Source organism: Micropterus salmoides, unplaced genomic scaffold, assembly GCF_014851395.1.
Source record: "Micropterus salmoides isolate LMB-PRFRI ecotype aquatic unplaced genomic scaffold, ASM1485139v1 Ms_hic_scaffold_2, whole genome shotgun sequence".
Taxonomy (NCBI): Eukaryota; Metazoa; Chordata; class Actinopteri; order Centrarchiformes; family Centrarchidae; genus Micropterus; species Micropterus salmoides.
In genome coordinates this window covers 9212184-9229073 of record NW_024041150.1, presented here as the reverse complement: position 1 = coordinate 9229073, position 16890 = coordinate 9212184, and the positions used below count along the sequence as shown (strand labels likewise).

At 45.5% G+C, this 16890-nt stretch overlaps 1 protein-coding gene across 4 annotated transcripts in view; it reads right to left on the bottom strand.

The window, feature by feature from the left end:
- Positions 1 to 10377: 10377 nt before the first annotated feature.
- The window catches only part of LOC119911365 (lysophosphatidylserine lipase ABHD12-like), a 22163-nt gene continuing 15650 nt past the window's right edge, over positions 10378 to 16890 (bottom strand). For all 4 annotated transcript variants that reach the window (XM_038730239.1, XM_038730238.1, XM_038730240.1 and 1 more), the window contains exons 5-14: positions 14442 to 14561; positions 14308 to 14338; positions 12433 to 12478; positions 12224 to 12356; positions 12108 to 12145; positions 11916 to 11995; positions 11755 to 11837; positions 11083 to 11161; positions 10783 to 10910; positions 10378 to 10712 (exon numbers count right to left, since the gene is read on the bottom strand). In XM_038730239.1, the coding sequence (XP_038586167.1) occupies positions 10673 to 10712; positions 10783 to 10910; positions 11083 to 11161; positions 11755 to 11837; positions 11916 to 11995; positions 12108 to 12145; positions 12224 to 12356; positions 12433 to 12478; positions 14308 to 14338; positions 14442 to 14561 (778 nt within the window). In that variant the 3' untranslated portion in view covers positions 10378 to 10672. The remainder of the gene's footprint in view (positions 10713 to 10782; positions 10911 to 11082; positions 11162 to 11754; positions 11838 to 11915; positions 11996 to 12107; positions 12146 to 12223; positions 12357 to 12432; positions 12479 to 14307; positions 14339 to 14441; positions 14562 to 16890) is intronic.

Here is a 16890-nt window from a genome sequence, read left to right as displayed (position 1 = left end):
TTAACCCCTCGTTGCTCCAGAGGCGTGCGATCTCTGTCAGATACAGCAGCTGTGAGTCTCTTTGGATAAACGTCAGCTGAATGAATAAATGTGAAGCTGTCACACCTGTTGATGTTTTCTTCTGCTCTAAAGGATTTAAAATGTGTCTTAATAATGATGCTGGTTACGTTTCATAAACAGCTCCCTGCTGACACAGAAGCGTGTTCTTTAGTGCTGATGAGAGGTGATTACTGCAGCCGCTTAATCAAGACTTCAGATCGAGATTGAGGTACAGGAGCTTTGTTCTGGGACGCTGTCTTCTGGCCCTTTGGGGCGGAGGTATCTTCATTCACAGAATCTGCTCATTTACACATGAAGGTGAATCAGGAGAAACTGCAGGCCGACACATTCACTGCGTCTAACAACACAAACACACAGCAGGTGAAACGTCACCATGTTTCAGCAGCGACTGAGAAACACGCAGACCTCCGGTCCAGACCGGGAGACTTCAGACGGGGTTTGAGACCCAACATGGCGTTGAGCACAGGTGAGGCTGGGCTACCTGTGGGTCAAAGGTCAGGCTAGTTCCAGAAGTCAGGTGGTGAATGAGTGAATCTGTGAACGTGTTAGTATCAAGGAAAGAAGGAAAGGAGCAGGTCTCTCAGTGTCTATCAGAAACTGTTACCTCACTGCCACACAGCAGACGCAGGCAGATGGACGCAGCTGGCTTGGTGTTGGACAGTTTGTGGTTATTGTGTCCACGCGTTCAGCAGCAGCACTCTGTGGGTGGCTGATGGCAGCTGGACTAGTTTCACTTATCAGAGGGAAAAACTTCAACCATTTACTGAACACATCAACAACAACAAGACCGGATTTCAGTTTAGACCGTCCTGGGAGAAGTTGGAGAACCCCTTTGGAAACCCAGTCTCTCTGTCCCACCATCCCCCTTTAGCTTAATAAGGAAGTAGGTTCTTTGGTAGGAAAGGGCTTGACATCAGGGCCCTGCCATACTTTACCTGAGACTTTCAGTACCAGGATCTACATTTGAAGGAACTAAGAGGAAGTGGCGGCAGAGGACGCTGGCGAGGCCGGTCAGCTCACAGAGCGCTCTGGTCCCACAGACCTCTGCAGCCAACGCAGCAGAAACTCCAGCAATGTTCTCCTGCAGCGATTCTGTCTTTCCATGCTGAGTAATGTTGAAACATTTCAACTTAAGAGCTGGTGAGCGTCACGTAGAACATAACGTTGGAGCAGTATCGTGCGGCGTTGCTATGACTACCAGCTACATTGAGGGGGTAACATCTGCAATGGGAAACAGAGGACGGCGGCCAGAAGAGATCTGAGATGAGTGGAGTTGAGCTGCTACCAGCAATGGAGAAACGCAATAGCTTGCTTTTGTTGTTTGGGTCATACATTTGTTGGGAAATGATATGTGAGGAGGAAAATGTTGTGTGTTAACTGGTGATGTAAAATAACTTATTTCTGGGGACAATAAAGTCTAACAGGTGGACAACCTGCTTGACCCAAGTCAGAAGACAGCCTGAACATCCTAGAACAATGCTCCACACCTCAAATCACTCCAGTAGATGGACAAGATTCCCGCTGATGTGGCTGCAGTACGGCCTCACATCACATCTAAAGAACATGTCCACACATCACAGGAAGTGCTGTTATCTTAATGTCTGCTGGTTTATTAAATATGAAATAAGAAAACAATCAGCTCTCCTGCTGTAAACTTTGTTTTATACACAGACAACAGGTGTGACAGCAGAACGGATCATAAACAACAAAGAAGCAGAACAAACCGCAAAACAGCCTCAAACTGGATCTGTTAAATATCTAGATGTTATCTAAATGTGTCTTTGCTCTGTTGTTCTGATGGACTTTACAGACACTGTGACCTTCATTTCTTTAGCAGCAGCTTTGTATGCAAAGCACAAAGCATCAAACTGTATATAGAACTCAAGCAGGTCTTTGTTGTCACGCAGCTTTCAAAGGGACATTTTCTTACATCACCTGTTTTTCTGTATGGAAAGATTTTATAAGAAAACATGATGCTGGACTGGAGGTGTGCAGCATACTGCGGTTAAACCAGTTACAAGTCACTTCATTCACTTGGAAGTGGTCCGAGACCAAAGAAATATACCCCTTCAAGGTGGACCGGAGAGCGTTGGTTTGGTCCACTAGAGTTTGGGTCCGGTGTTCGACCCGCCCTTAGAAACAGTGTAAGTCTGTGCGTCATTTCCCCCTACAGAAACAGATTTTTCTGAATCTGAGCAGGAACGCCGTTCCCTCCCGACTGTTCCTCCCAGAACAGCGTTCCCGTGTGTTTCCCTCCATTTCCTCCTTTAAAGAGCTTTTCCCTGAAACCAGCTGCCTGCTGCTGCTGAAAACGACACTAATGAGGCTGAACTGAAAAGGGAAAGTTGAGAGGATGTCAGCAACAACAGCTTGGCCTTTTTGGACTGTGCCGTACACGTTACCCAACGCAAGGCCCACACAGGAGGGCCAACTCCTCAGGCCAAGACGCAGCAGTTTACCCACATCTGAAGGACAAGGGGAACTCTTTCAATGACAACTAGGTTCATGTTCTGGATAGGGAGGACAGATGGTTTGAAAGAGGAATGAAAGACGCCATTTAGGTAGAAGAACCATCTCTCAACAGGGGCCAAGTTTAAGACTTCACCCTGCTGTCCTTTCATCCCTTCAGAGGGACCACCTGAGGCCAAACCCTCACATTTGGCCACAGGTGAGAAAGCCGACAAGGGTCGATCAGATCTGGCCTCAGGTGACTCTAACGACCATAACAGCTGTTGTTACAGCAGCCAGGAGCCCTAACGACCCACGTGGTCTCCATCACCATCACTTTGGTCTCTCTACCTTCAGTGGACAGACTTGTTTGCGGCGTGCCAGGTTTAGCACATTGTTTTGTCTGAATATGAAAAGTATCTCCAGGAACACGTCCGGAGGACAAAACAGACTCTGGTGAAGGAAACCCATTGTTGTGGTCCTGGGAATGCAAATGAATATGCAAACTGTGACTAGCTGTCCCTTCTGAACCATCTCGTGCTGATGTGAGCTTATGTTACGCCCCAGCCTGAGGCAGCTCTGTGGTGCCGACAACACTGAACCAAACCAACCACAGAAAAACAGCCAAATCCATTTGATTTATTAAGATAAGACGTACAAACATCCAAGATACTAAATCAAGAAGAGCACAACGTCAAACAGAAAGTCCAGGCTGAGAGGCAGCAAGACGAGCAGTCCTGATTCAAAAAGCCCCCACATTCTGATGCTGGAGCTTTTAAAGACCTCCTTCCCAGCTCAGGTGGACCTCATTCTGCAGTCAGAAGTTGTCCACCCGGGGCAGAACTAGAGGACAGAAGAGGAAAGGGGACAAACAGCACAGAAACACATCCAGCTGTAACATCTGAGTTGAATTAGTTGGATATTAGAGTTGTTAGACTTTGTGAATGTGTCCATGTTCATTTCTCTGCAAACAATGAAATGTGCAGCTGTTTCAACAACTGGCTCGACCTGGATTCCACACATGTTGTGCTGCTCTCACTAAATAAAGTTACATTTGTTCGATTACAGCGGCCAACTGTTCGCTAAACACTTATTCTTTACAGTAATTCTGCCTAAGCACTCACAGTTCTTTCCATCTTTTAGTGACCGCTGTTCAATCTCATAGTTGTTCTAAAGTTTTGGTAGCTAATGCTGCAGTACTTTAGCTTAGCCGTTAGCGACTTTAGCTTAGTTTAGCTTAAATTTCGAGCAGCACACCACAAACCTTGTTCAATCATGTTTTTATCAACTTAGAAATATAGCTAAAATTCGATCTATGTTAACTTTTAAGGACACCGAGACCATTTTACACGCCTTCGTCTCATCACGCCTGGATTATTGCAACAGCCTTTTCACCTGTTTAACCCAAAAATCTATTGATCGACTCCAGACTGTCCAGAACTCAGCTGCCAGGCTTTTAAACAGAACAAAGAAATATGACCACATTACTCCTATTTTAGCTTCATTACACTGGCTCCCAGTGTGTTTTAGAATTGATTTTAAAATTCTATTGATCACTTTTAAAGCTCTTCATGGCCTCTCGCCTTGTTATATTTCTGACCTTTTAGTCCCATACGCACCAGCACGTACCTTGAGATCCTCGGGCAGAGGTCTGTTGTCTGTTCCAGAGTCTCGACTGAAAACTAAAGGGGACAGAGCGTTTGCTGTCAGGGCCCCGAGGCTCTGGAACAGCCTGCCCGAGGAAATCAGGTCGGCTGAGTCAGTGAACTCTTTTAAGTCCCTTCTTAAAACATACTTTTATAGGAGAGCTTTTCCCAATCTTATTTGACTTTATTTTATCCCTTTTATTTTATTCTATTTTACTAACCAGAACAGCCTGAGTTAGCCTCTGGTAGCCGTTCCCCGGCATCTCCTGAGCAACCTGTTCACGTTTCTAACAGATTTTCCCCACTCAGCGACACACCCGCTGAGAAACCAACTCTGATCATTGGCAGTTCCATTTTGAGAAACGTGAAGTTAGAGAAGCCAGCGGCCATAGTTAAGTGCATCCCTGGGGCCAGAGCGAGCGACATTGAGTCTTATTTGAAACTGCTGGCTAAGGATAAACATAAATACAGTAAGATTGTTATTCACGTCGGCGGTAATGACTCCCGGTTACGCCAATCGGAGGTCACTAAGATTAATGTTGAGTCGGTGTGTACATATGCAAAAACAATGTCGGACACCGTAGTTTTCTCTGGACCCCTGCCAAATCTGACCAGTGATGACATGTATAGCCGCATGTCGTCATTCCGCCGCTGGTTGTCGAGGTGGTGTCCAGCAAACGATGTGGGCTTTGTTGATCATTGGCAGACTTTCTGGGGAAGACCTGGTCTGATCCGGAGAGACGGCATCCATCCCACTTGGGAAGGAGCAGCTCTCATTTCTAGAAATCTGGCCAAGGTTATTAGTGGACCAAATCCATGACAACCCAGAGTTGAGACCAGGAGGCAGAGTCGCAGTTTAACACACTTCTCTGCCCTTCTTTTTCAGCAGTTACCCACCCAAAACCCTACGCAGAGTCGCAGTCTAACACACTTCTCTGCTCCTCCATTTGAGGAGTTACTTAGTGAAAATCCTATAGTGACGGTGTCTGCCCCCCGACCATCGAAATTATTTAAAAAGGTAAACAGAAGAGGAGCTGTGCATAAAAACCTCATAAAAATTAAAACCACAAGAGCAATAGTGCAAACTAATAGGAGAGTTAAATGTGGACTCTTAAACATCAGATCTCTCTCTTCTAAAGGTGTACTAGTAAATGAACTAATATCAGATTATGATATTGATTTATTTGGTCTTACTGAAACCTGGCTGGGTGATGGAGAATATGTTAGCCTAAATGAATCCACCCCTCCCAGTCATATTAATACTCATATTCCTCGAGGCACAGGCCGAGGAGGTGGAGTTGCAGCTATCTTCCACTCTAGCCTACTAATCAGCTCTAAACCTAAACTAAACTATAACTCATTTGAAAGTCTTGTTCTTAGTCTTTCGCACCCAAGTTGGAAATCACTGCAACCAATTCTTTTGTTATAGTGTACCGAGCACCTGGCCCGTACTCTGAATTCTTATCTGAATTTGCAGAGTTCTTGTCAACTTTAGTCCTTAAAACGGACAAAGTTATTATTGTAGGGGATTTTAATATTCATGTGGACGTTGAGAATGACAGCTTTAGTACTGCGTTTATCTCTCTGTTAGATTCCATTGGCTTCTCTCAGAGTGTTCATGAACCGACTCACTGTTTTAACCACACCCTTGACCTTGTTTTGGTGTATGGTATTGAAATTGAACATTTAGTGGTGTTCCCACAGAATCCCTCTTTGTCCGACCACTGTTTGATAACTTTTGAGTTTGTATTGCTGAACTACTCGCCATTGGGCAAAAATTTCTATACAAGATGTCTGTCTGATAGTGCTGTAGCTAAATTTAAGGATGCGATTCCATCAGCTCTAAATACATTATCTAGTCACAAAGTAACGGAGGACTCCTATGCTAATTTCAGTCCCTCCCAAATCGATCATCTTGTTGATAGTGCTGCAGGCTCGCTGCGAATGACACTCGACTCTGTAGCCCCTCTAAAAAAGAAAATACTAAAACAAAGACGGTTAGCTCCATGGTATAATACTGAAACTCGCAAATTAAAGCAAATATCACGGAAACTTGAGAGGAATTGGCGTTCTACCAAACTGGAAAATTCTCGTTTAATTTGGCAAGATAGTCTTAAAACTTATAGGAAGGCCCTCCGTAATGCCAGAGCAGCGTACTACTCGTCATTAATAGAGGAAAATAGGAACAACCCCAGGTTTCTTTTCAGCACTGTAGCCAGGCTGACAGAGAGTCACAGCTCTATTGAGCCAAGTATTCCCATAGCTCTCAGTAGTTACGACTTCATGAGCTTCTTTAATGATAAAATTCTAGCTATTAGAGACAAATTCACCAAGACCTGCCCTCAACTGGCACCGACTTATCTCTAAACTCAGGAACCTTAGAAACAGCTGTAGAACCAGATACATGTTTAGACTGTTTTGCTTCCCTCAATCTTTACCAACTAACTTCAATAATTTCTTCATCTAAACCATCAACCTGCCTCTTAGACCCCATCCCGACTAGGCTGCTTAAAGATGTTTTACCCTTAGTCAGCACCTCTATACTAGATATGATCAATCTATCTCTATCAACAGGCTATGTACCACAGTACTTTAAAGTAGCTGTAATTAAACCTCTTCTGAAAAAGCCCAAACTTGATCCGGATGTTTTAGCCAACTATAGACCTATATCTAACCTTCCATTTCTCTCTAAGGTTCTGGAGAAAGCAGTTGCTAAACAGCTGTGTGACTTTCTACAGAGCAATAGTTTATTTGAGGTTTTCAGTCAGGATTTAGAGCTCATCATAGCACAGAGACAGCACTGGTGAAAATTACTAACGACCTCCTTATTGCATCAGACAAAGGACTTGTGCTGCATTTGATACCATTGACCATCAGATCCTATTGCAGAGACTGGAACATTTCATTGGCATTAAAGGAACCGCTCTAAGCTGGTTTAAGTCCTATTTATCAGATCGATTTCAGTTTGTACATGTTAACGATGAGTCCTCCATGCACGCCAAAGTTAATCATGGAGTTCCTCAAGGATCTGTCCTCGGACCAATCCTCTTCACTTTATATATGCTTCCTTTAGGCAATATTATCAGGAAATATTCCATAAGCTTTCATTGTTATGCAGATGATACTCAGTTATATCTATCGATCAAACCAGATGAAACTCATCAGTTAGCTAAACTTCAAATGTGCCTTCAGGATGTTAAAACCTGGATGACATGTAATTTTCTCATGTTAAACTCAGATAAAACTGAAGTTATTGTTCTGGGGCCTAAGCACCTCCGTGACGCATTATCTAAAGATATAGTTTCCCTGGATGGCATCGCCCTGGCCTCCAGCACCACTGTGAGGAATCTTGGAGTTATCTTTGATCAGGACATGTCGTTTAAGTCTCACATTAAGCAAATTTCAAGGACCGCCTTTTTCCACCTACGTAATATTGCGAAAATCAGGAACATCCTGTCTAAAAATGATGCAGAAAAACTAGTCCATGCATTTGTTACTTCTAGGTTGGATTACTGCAATTCCTTATTATCAGGCTGCTCGAAAAAGTCCGTTAAGACTCTTCAGCTGATCCAGAATGCTGCAGCACGTGTTCTGACAGGAACCAGGAAAAGAGATCATATTTCTCCTGTTTTAGCTTCTTTGCATTGGCTTCCAGTAAAATCCAGAATAGAATTTAAAATCATTCTTCTTACCTACAAAGCTCTTAATGGTCAGGCACCATCTTATCTTAAAGAGCTCATAGTACCTTACTACCCCACCAGAGCACTGCGCTCCCAGAATGCAGGGTTACTTGTGGTTCCTAGAGTCTCCAAAAGTAGACTAGGAGCCAGAGCGTTCAGCTATCAAGCTCCTGTCCTGTGGAACCAGGTTCCAGTTTGGGTTCAGGAGGCAGACACCATCTCCACATTTAAGAGTAGGCTTAAGACTTTCCTCTTTGATAAAGCTTATAGTTAGGGCTGGCTCAGGTGAGTCCTGAACCATCCCTTAGTTATGCTGCTATAGGCCTAGACTGCCGGGGGATTTCCCATGATGCACTGAGCTCCTCTCTCCTCTACTTTCTCTCCCTCTGTATGCAACCTCATCCCATTATTGCATGTTACTAACACAACTTCTCCCCTTTCTGGTAGTCTTGTGCTTTCTCGTCCCTCTCCTCTCTCCTCCTATCACTTCCTGCAGGTGTTTCTGGCTCTGGAGCTGTGGAGTCTGGATCTGTGGTTGCGGGTCACCTGCCGTGTTCCTGCTCGACACCCTCTGCTACAACGACTATTGTTACTAGTCCTATTGTTATTATTGTTATTATAATCATTACCATTACAACTGTTATCATTAACACTACTATAAATATCTGTACCATTTTTCATTTAGTCTATAGCAACATCACCTTCACCCCAACCGGTCGAGGCAGATGGCCTCCCACCCTGAGTCATGGTTCTGCTCGAGGTTTCTGCCTCTTAAAGGAAGTTTTTCCTTGCCTCTGTCTCCTAGTGCTGCTCTTGGTGGGAACTGTTGGGCTTCTGTAAATATCATCACAGAGTTCGGTCTAGACCTGCTCTTTTATGAAAAGCGCTGTGAGATAACTGTTGTTGTGATTTGGCGCTATATAAATAAAATTGAATTGAATTGAAAACTATCAACTCTTTTCTAACTCCGGCCGTTGCTGCTACCTCTGCTCCTACTGAAAACTGTGAGACTTTTAGGAACATTATTCCATCACACCTATTTCAGGAAGTCTTCAACACTATTTGCCCTCTTATTCTGGCGATAATTAACAGTTCCTCAACCAATGACCTTGTCCCCTCCAGTTTTAAACATGCAACCCCTTTTAAAGCAGCCTTGACTCCAGTGATCACAGCAGCTATAGGCCCATCTCCATGCAACCATTTATCTCCTGTTGTGGTGGCAGCCCGGCTGACGGTCCACACCTGCACCTCATCGGCAGCCTCCTCCGCCCGCCACACCTGCCAGCCATCATTCCACCCCTGTCAGTATTTCAACCCCGGTTCTCCACACAATCTCCGCTTGATCGTCGTTGCTCCTGACCTGGTGCTACTGCTCTACTCAAGCCCCAGAGAATTCTGTAGAATCTCTATTTCCCTGTTCTCAGTTTGCCAGTCTTACCCTGTCTGTTCCCCAGGTTCACCTCCGTCCTCCGTCGCGTCAGCTGGGCTCGCCTACCTGACCTCTCCCCTCTGGTGTCCTCCTGGCTCCCCCTCGCCCCTCGCTCCTTGCCAGTCAGCCTGCCACCACACCCCTTCTGCCTTTCCTCAGGTCAGTTCTCCCGGGCCTCCTCTCCTCCTCGGTCCTCTGCTCGCCTCAGCCTCCTCTGCCCCACCTGCTCCTTGGTTCTCCGTGCCCGCGTTCCCCGGCGTCCACCTCTCCTCACCTCCTCGCCCTCAGCCCCTTGTCCCTTAATAAATCCTGAGCGTTGCGTTTGGGTCCGTTCTGTCCTGACTCACAACAATTTCCAAGATTTTAGAAAAAGTTGTCTTTGGTTTACATCCTACCTGAGAGAAAGCATGTTTACTGTCAGAATGGGAAATTGTTCATCATCTCCTGCTGCTCGATTTTAGGCCCCCTCTTATTTTCTCTTTACATGCTTCCTCTTGGTACTATTTTTGAGAAGTACAATATTTTGTATTATTGTTACGCGGATGATACACAGTTCTACATACCAGTTACACCTGACAGCACTCACTCTCTCTCTTAAACTAAAATTTCAGAGGTGAGCGGACGAGACGTGTGAAGGCCTCAGTGGGGTAGCTGCCATTATAGACGATGTCTTGGAGCACAGGAGCAGCGCTCAGGTAGATCCTCCTGTTTCCTGAACCACACAGAGCGGACCAAGATGGTGATCCGCAACACGGCCGCCTCCGGAAGGTTCTCCAGCTGAAGAATCTCCCAGGAGGCCGGCGAGATCTGGGGAGTCCAACCCTCCTCCCTGAAGATCCCACAGTCACCTCCCGTACCTGAGGAGCAGGACTGCAGCCAAGTACCGGGTCAGAACCAAAACATTTAGCTGTGCTGGGGTTTCTTTCTCGCTGTCATGTCAGTCCCACTCTCAGCTCTCCTGCTGCTAAAGCTAACGTCACAACAGGACAGCTGATGTCTGAGGACGTTACAGACACCAACATCACGGCTGGCGTCATGTAGTTTTTATAAACTCATCTTAGACACAGTCTTTGTGCTTCTGCTGCCCAACAGTAAGTAGACCGAACAAAACAACTTAAAACAAGAAATCTTTAATTCATAATTCAAGTCATAACAGGCCTTCAAACTGAGAAGTCATTTCAAAACAAGTCAGAAGTAAAAGAAAATGACACAGATGGTCAAGAATGGAGCTCAGTGCAGGATCAAACCAGAGGCGTCTTCACGTCTCTGATCGGCGTCTTCCTCGTCACGCCACAGTGATAAAAGTCACCAGTCTCCATGGTAACCCCGTGTTGGTGTGACGCAGAAAGACAAAGGAATGATGTGTTCATGCGAGAATGTTCGGTCCGACCGGGAAACCGTCTTCAGCCTTAATCCTCCATCGGTTGGTGAGCTGTGCCGAGGAAATCACTGCAACACAGAGCAGGTGGAACGTCAGAACCAGAACCAGCTGTTCTAAACACTGAAGTACAGCAGGTACCTGAGGATGTTTGGCAGCTCCGGGCTCCTGTAGATGAACTTGTGCTTGTAGGCCAGAGAGGAGGAGAAAGGGACGAACTGGACCTTGTGACCGCTGAGGCTCTTAGACTGGGAGGCCATGTTGTAGAGCTGCAGGAGGAGGGTGGGGTTAAAGTCTAATTTCTGTATTTAATTACTATAAAAAGTATTGCGGTCTCGTAAAAGTCTAATTTGTTTAATAACTCGAGAATACTGAGGTCACAGTATTTCATTACTGTATAAAGTACTGCGTTCACAGTATTTAACTGAACCGGTCTCTTACCTTCTTGCCCAGGTGGAAAGGAACCACGCTGTCGTCCTCGGCGTGGAGGATCAGCACAGGACAGGAGATGTGATTCACGCTGCAGACAGGTACACATTACTGCGTTACTGTCAAAGGTCAAGGAGCGTTCTGAGGTTCAACAGCTCTCATCACTAAAGGTCAAAGGTCAGTGAGTGTTCTGAGGTTCCGCAGTTCTACATCACTAAAGGTCAGTGAGCGTTCCACTAAAAGATCTTTAAGGTTCTGAGGTTCCGCAGCTCTCATCACTAAAGGTCAAAGGTCAGTGAGCGTTCCACTAAAGGATCTTTAAGATTCTGAGGTTCCGCAGTTCTACATCACTAAAGGTCAAAGGTCAAGGAGCGTTCCACTAAAGGTCAAAGGTCAGTGAGCGTTCTGAGGTTCCGCAGCTCTCATCACTAAAGGTCAAAGGTCAGTGAGCGTTCCACTAAAGGATCTTTAAGGTTCTGAGGTTCCGCAGTTCTACATCACTAAAGGTCAAAGGTTAGTGAGTGTTCTGAGGTTCCGCAGTTCTACATCGCTAAAGGTCAAAGGTCAAGGAGCGTTCTGAGGTCCCACAGTTCTACATCACTAAAGGTCAAAGGTCAGTGAGCGTTCTGAGGTTCCGCAGTTCTACATCACTAAAGGTCAAAGGTCAGGTCAGAGGTTACGTACTTCTCATCGCTGGCGAAGCGGATGTTGTTGGCTGTTATGGCGTCCAGGAAGAACCAATCGAAGCCAGGCAGGTACCTGTACACCTGAAACGCACACAGACACACTGAGTACAACATACACACACACACCTGCGGCGCTGTGACCTTTCAGCTGGGCGTTACCATGGCGAAGGGGTGGCTCCGCGCCTCCTCCCTGATGTTGGTGAACGGAGACTCTAAGATCAGAGCGTCGGGAGGACTTCCTGGAAGTGACATCACACAGGTGTTAGTGATCACCTGCGGGCTCTGAACCGATTACTGATTACTGAGTGATCATCGATCAGCTGATTCTGAACCCAGGTGTGTGTGTCTAACCTCTGTCACACAGCCGTCTGACCAGGTTGGTGGCGACTCTGGAAACACAAAGATTTAAGTACAACTGGACTGAGTGTGTGTGTATCTGTGTGTACTTGTGTGTGTGTGTGTGTTACCCCGTCCCCAGAGAGTGTCCCCAGATGTAAAGCGGCGTTTTGGCGTCCAGCCGCCGTTTCAGCCAATCGTAGATGAAGAGAGCGTCTGATGTCATCCCCACCTCTGATGGAGAGCCCTCTGAGTCGCCCCAGCCTGAACACACACACTCACTCAGGTGAGTCGGTCAGCTGACAGCAGCTCTGCAGGTGAACGTGTGAATGTTTCTCACCTCTGTAATCAAACGTGACCACATGGTGTCCCAACGAGCTGAGGACCTGAAGGAAGACAGGCAGAGGACAGGTGAGACAGAGAGACAGACAGGGGAGACAGAGAGACAGGTGAGACAGAGAGACAGAACAGGTGAGACAGAGGACAGACAGGGGAGACAGGACAGGTGAGACAGAGACAGGTGAGACAGAGACAGACGAGACAGAGGACAGACGAGACAGAGGACAGGTGGGACAGAGACAGATAGATGAGACAGATAACAGGTGGAAAAGGCAGGTGAGACAGAGGACAGGTGAGACAGAGGACAGGTGGGACAGAGAGACAGACAGGTGAGACAGAGACAGACAGGTGAGACAGAGACAGAGAGACAGAGAGACAGGTGGGACAGAGGACAGGTGAGACAGAGAGACAGGTGGGACAGAGAGACAGGTGGGACAGAGAGACAGACAGGGGAGACAGAGGACCAGTGAGACAGATAGGTGAGGCAGAGAAACAGATAGGTGAGACAGAGAGACAGACAGGTGAGACAGGAGAGGTGAGACAGAGAGACAGATAGGTGAGACAGAGAGACAGACAGGGGAGACAGAGGACTGGTGAGACAGATAGGTGAGGCAGAGAAACAGATAGGTGAGACAGAGAGACAGACAGGTGAGACAGAGGACAGGTGAGACAGATAGGTGAGACAGAGGACAGGTGAGACAGAGAGACAGATAGGTGAGACAGAGAGACAGAGGACAGGTGGGACAGAGACAGGTGAGACAGAGAGACAAACGAGACAGACGAGACAGAGGACAGGTGAGACAGAGGACAGGTGGGACAGATGACAGGTTGGACAGACAGGTGGGACAGAGGACAGGTGAGACAGAGAGACAGAGAGACAGTTGAGACAGATGACAGGTCGGACAGACAGGTGGGACAGAGAGAAATGTGAGACAGACAGACAGGTGGGACAGAGACAGACAGACAGGTGGGACATGAATGAAAAGTCTCCCATTTCATATTTACACATTCAGCCTGTCAGCAGCTCGTCATGAAAAACATGCAGCCCAGTCACGCTCACATCACGTCCAGCTGGTAACTAGCAGCTCCATCAGCGCGACTTCAGTACGACAGATCAGTTAAAGAGAGATCAGTGCAGGAACGCAGCTCACGGTGTCTCACCCGAACCTGACAGCTGTCCTCATGTCCTGGCTGACGGGATTTCAGTGTTTCTAAAGACCAAATCTGAGCTCTGATACGGCCTGAATGAGGAGCTGAAACTGTTACTGCAGGACAAAAAGGACGGCATATTTGGACTGTTAAATACTTGTGTTTATTTATATTATTTATATTTTATTGTTATTTTACAGTTTATTGTTTATATTTTGTTGTTTGTTTGTGTTTTATTATTATTATTTACAGTTTATTGTGTATATTTTGTTGTTTGTTTGTGTTTTATTATTATTTACAGTTTATTGTTTATATTTTGTTGTTTGTGTGTGACACTGTCAGCAGTGAAGCGTATTAGCGTCTGCTGCCCCCTGCTGGTCTCTGCGCTGAGCTGCACGTTCACCAAAGAGTTCACCAGGATTCTTCTCTGGGACCAGTTGTCAGGTAAAACCTGAATCTCTGACACACTGACAGCTGGAACAATAACTGCTCATTCTGCTTTCTAACTTAAATGAAATATTTCTCTCATTTATATATTTTTAAGTCGTTATCTTACACAGAGTTATTTAATAAAACCCTCCAGAGACCAGGAGATCAACGGTAAGGAAACACGTAGGAAGATGTGTTTTTCTCTGAGTACTTTTACTGTTGGTCCTAACGTACAGGAGCAGAAAACACAAGTACTCAGGTAAAGTACAAGTACATGTACGTGTTAGTGTGTGCTGACCTTGTACAGCTGGACTCTGTGGTCTCCTCCTCTGCAGAGAAACAGGACGTCAAAGGTCAGACACATCGACAGGACGCCGCACACAGAGGTCAAAGGTCACAGGATGACTGACAGGTGTGTGTGTGTGAGGTCACCTAGTCCCTGCGTTTCCATGGAGATAGAGGATGACCTTGTGGGCGGAGCTAAGCGTGGCGTCGTACCAGTCTCCTTGTTTCCCCTGAGCTTCTCTCCACATCTGAGCAGGAACCGTGTGCCTGGAACACACACACATTACCCATGATGCACCTGGCTCACTGTGCGTCAGGAGCAGGTTACATACCCCAGATACTGCTAACGAGTAAATATATACATTATGAGTACATGTACACACTTTAGTACTCCCTCTACTGTTACATACCTCAGATACTGCTAACGAGTAAATATATACATTATGAGTACATGTACACACTTTAGTACTCCCTCTACTGTTACATACCCCAGATACTGCTAACGAGTAAATATATACATTATGAGTACATGTACACACTTTAGTACTCCCTCTACTGTTACATACCCCAGATACTGCTAACGAGTAAATATATACATTATGAGTACATGTACACACTTTAGTACTCCCTCTACTGTTACATACCTCAGATACTGCTAACGAGTAAATATATACATTATGAGTACATGTACACACTTTAGTACTCCCTCTACTGTTACATACCTCAGATACTGCTAACGAGTAAATATATACATTATGAGTACATGTACACACTTTAGTACTCCCTCTACTGTTACATACCTCAGATACTGCTAACGAGTAAATATATACATTATGAGTACATTTACACACTTTAGTACTCCCTCTACTGTTACATACCTCAGATACTGCTAACGAGTAAATATATACATTATGAGTACATTTACACACTTTAGTACTCCCTCTACTGTTACATACCTCAGATACTGCTAACGAGTAAATATATACATTATGAGTACATGTACACACTTTAGTACTCCCTCTACTGTTACATACCCCAGATACTGCTAACGAGTAAATATACATTATGAGTACAAGTACACACTTTAGTACTCCCTCTACTGTTACATACCCCAGATACTGCTAACGAGTAAATATATACATTATGAGTACATGTACACACTTTAGTACTCCCTCTACTGTTACATACCTCAGATACTGCTAACGAGTAAATATATACATTATGAGTACATGTACACACTTTAGTACTCCCTCTACTGTTACATACCTCAGATACTGCTAACGAGTAAATATATACATTATGAGTACATGTACACACTTTAGTACTCCCTCTACTGTTACATACCTCAGATACTGCTAACGAGTAAATATATACATTATGAGTACATGTACACACTTTAGTACTCCCTCTACTGTTACATGTACTCTGAGGATGAAAGACAATAAAGTGAAACGTGTCTTACAGAGTGTATTCAGAGTACTTTTACTGCAGTTTGATCTTCTACCTGAGTACTTCCTCCCCCTTCAGGCAGTGGATTAGAGTACATATTAATAATGACAGATGGGGGAGCAGAGAAAACTACAGTACTTCAGAGTAGATTTAGGGTCAGATTCACTAAAGCTCTGCCGGAGTGAAAACGTGTGCAAACTTCAGCTGATCCACTGACGGCGTGCAGCAGTGACGTCTGTCAGAAGGTCAAGATAGCACCTGTTGTTCATTTACTACTTTTGCCTTAATGAGTCTGCAGTTTGGGGCGTAACATGCAAATATATTTATTTACTTCACCGACGGGATCTACCTAAAGGCAGTTTCACCTGAGCGCAACAGCCTCTGTGTTTCATACGTTAGACAGGAAGGTGCCAAGTGCTGCTGTTATTGATGCGAGAAGGAGACACGGCCGTGATGGAATATAATATTAGATAATATTATTCTTTATCCAAAATATACAAATACAATTATTTTATTTATTTGATGAACTATATGAATAGAATTTGTTTTTTTGCCCTTCAGCTTTGGCGATACTGTTGTATTAACATTCACGCCAATAAAGCAAAGTTTCCACCTGACGACTTTTCTCCGTGAGATGGAAGACTTTAGAAAGTTGCGTGGCGCTGCGGCGAGCTGCAGTACTGCATCACACATAAAATCCATCCAGCCAGAGGGAAGGATCACCAGCTGTTCACAGGGCGCCGGTCGTCACAGCAACACAACCCGTAGTACACGTCGGAGAGGGAATGGGGCGTTGAGGCGCACGGGGCAGGGACAGGAGGTCACGGAGCGGACGGTCGTTCCCTCTGGCTGGATGAAGCTCGATCTGCTGGCATTTCCTGCCGTCGGGTTCGTTCCAGCGTACTGCATCTGTTTCTGCCGGGGTTTCCCAAAGCAGCTTTTCAGGGGTGCTGTCCCAAATACTTAGTGCAGTCTCAGGCAGGACGGGCAGGTACAGACGATTTCCACTGAACGAAACAAACCAAGGTTTTCACGCTGCTTCCCCTCAAAACCCTCGTTTAAATACCGCCACCTCCGTTGTGTTTGCTCCTGTTGTCATCTACGCAATAATTCTTAGTAAATCACCCATAACGGGAACTAAAAGGAC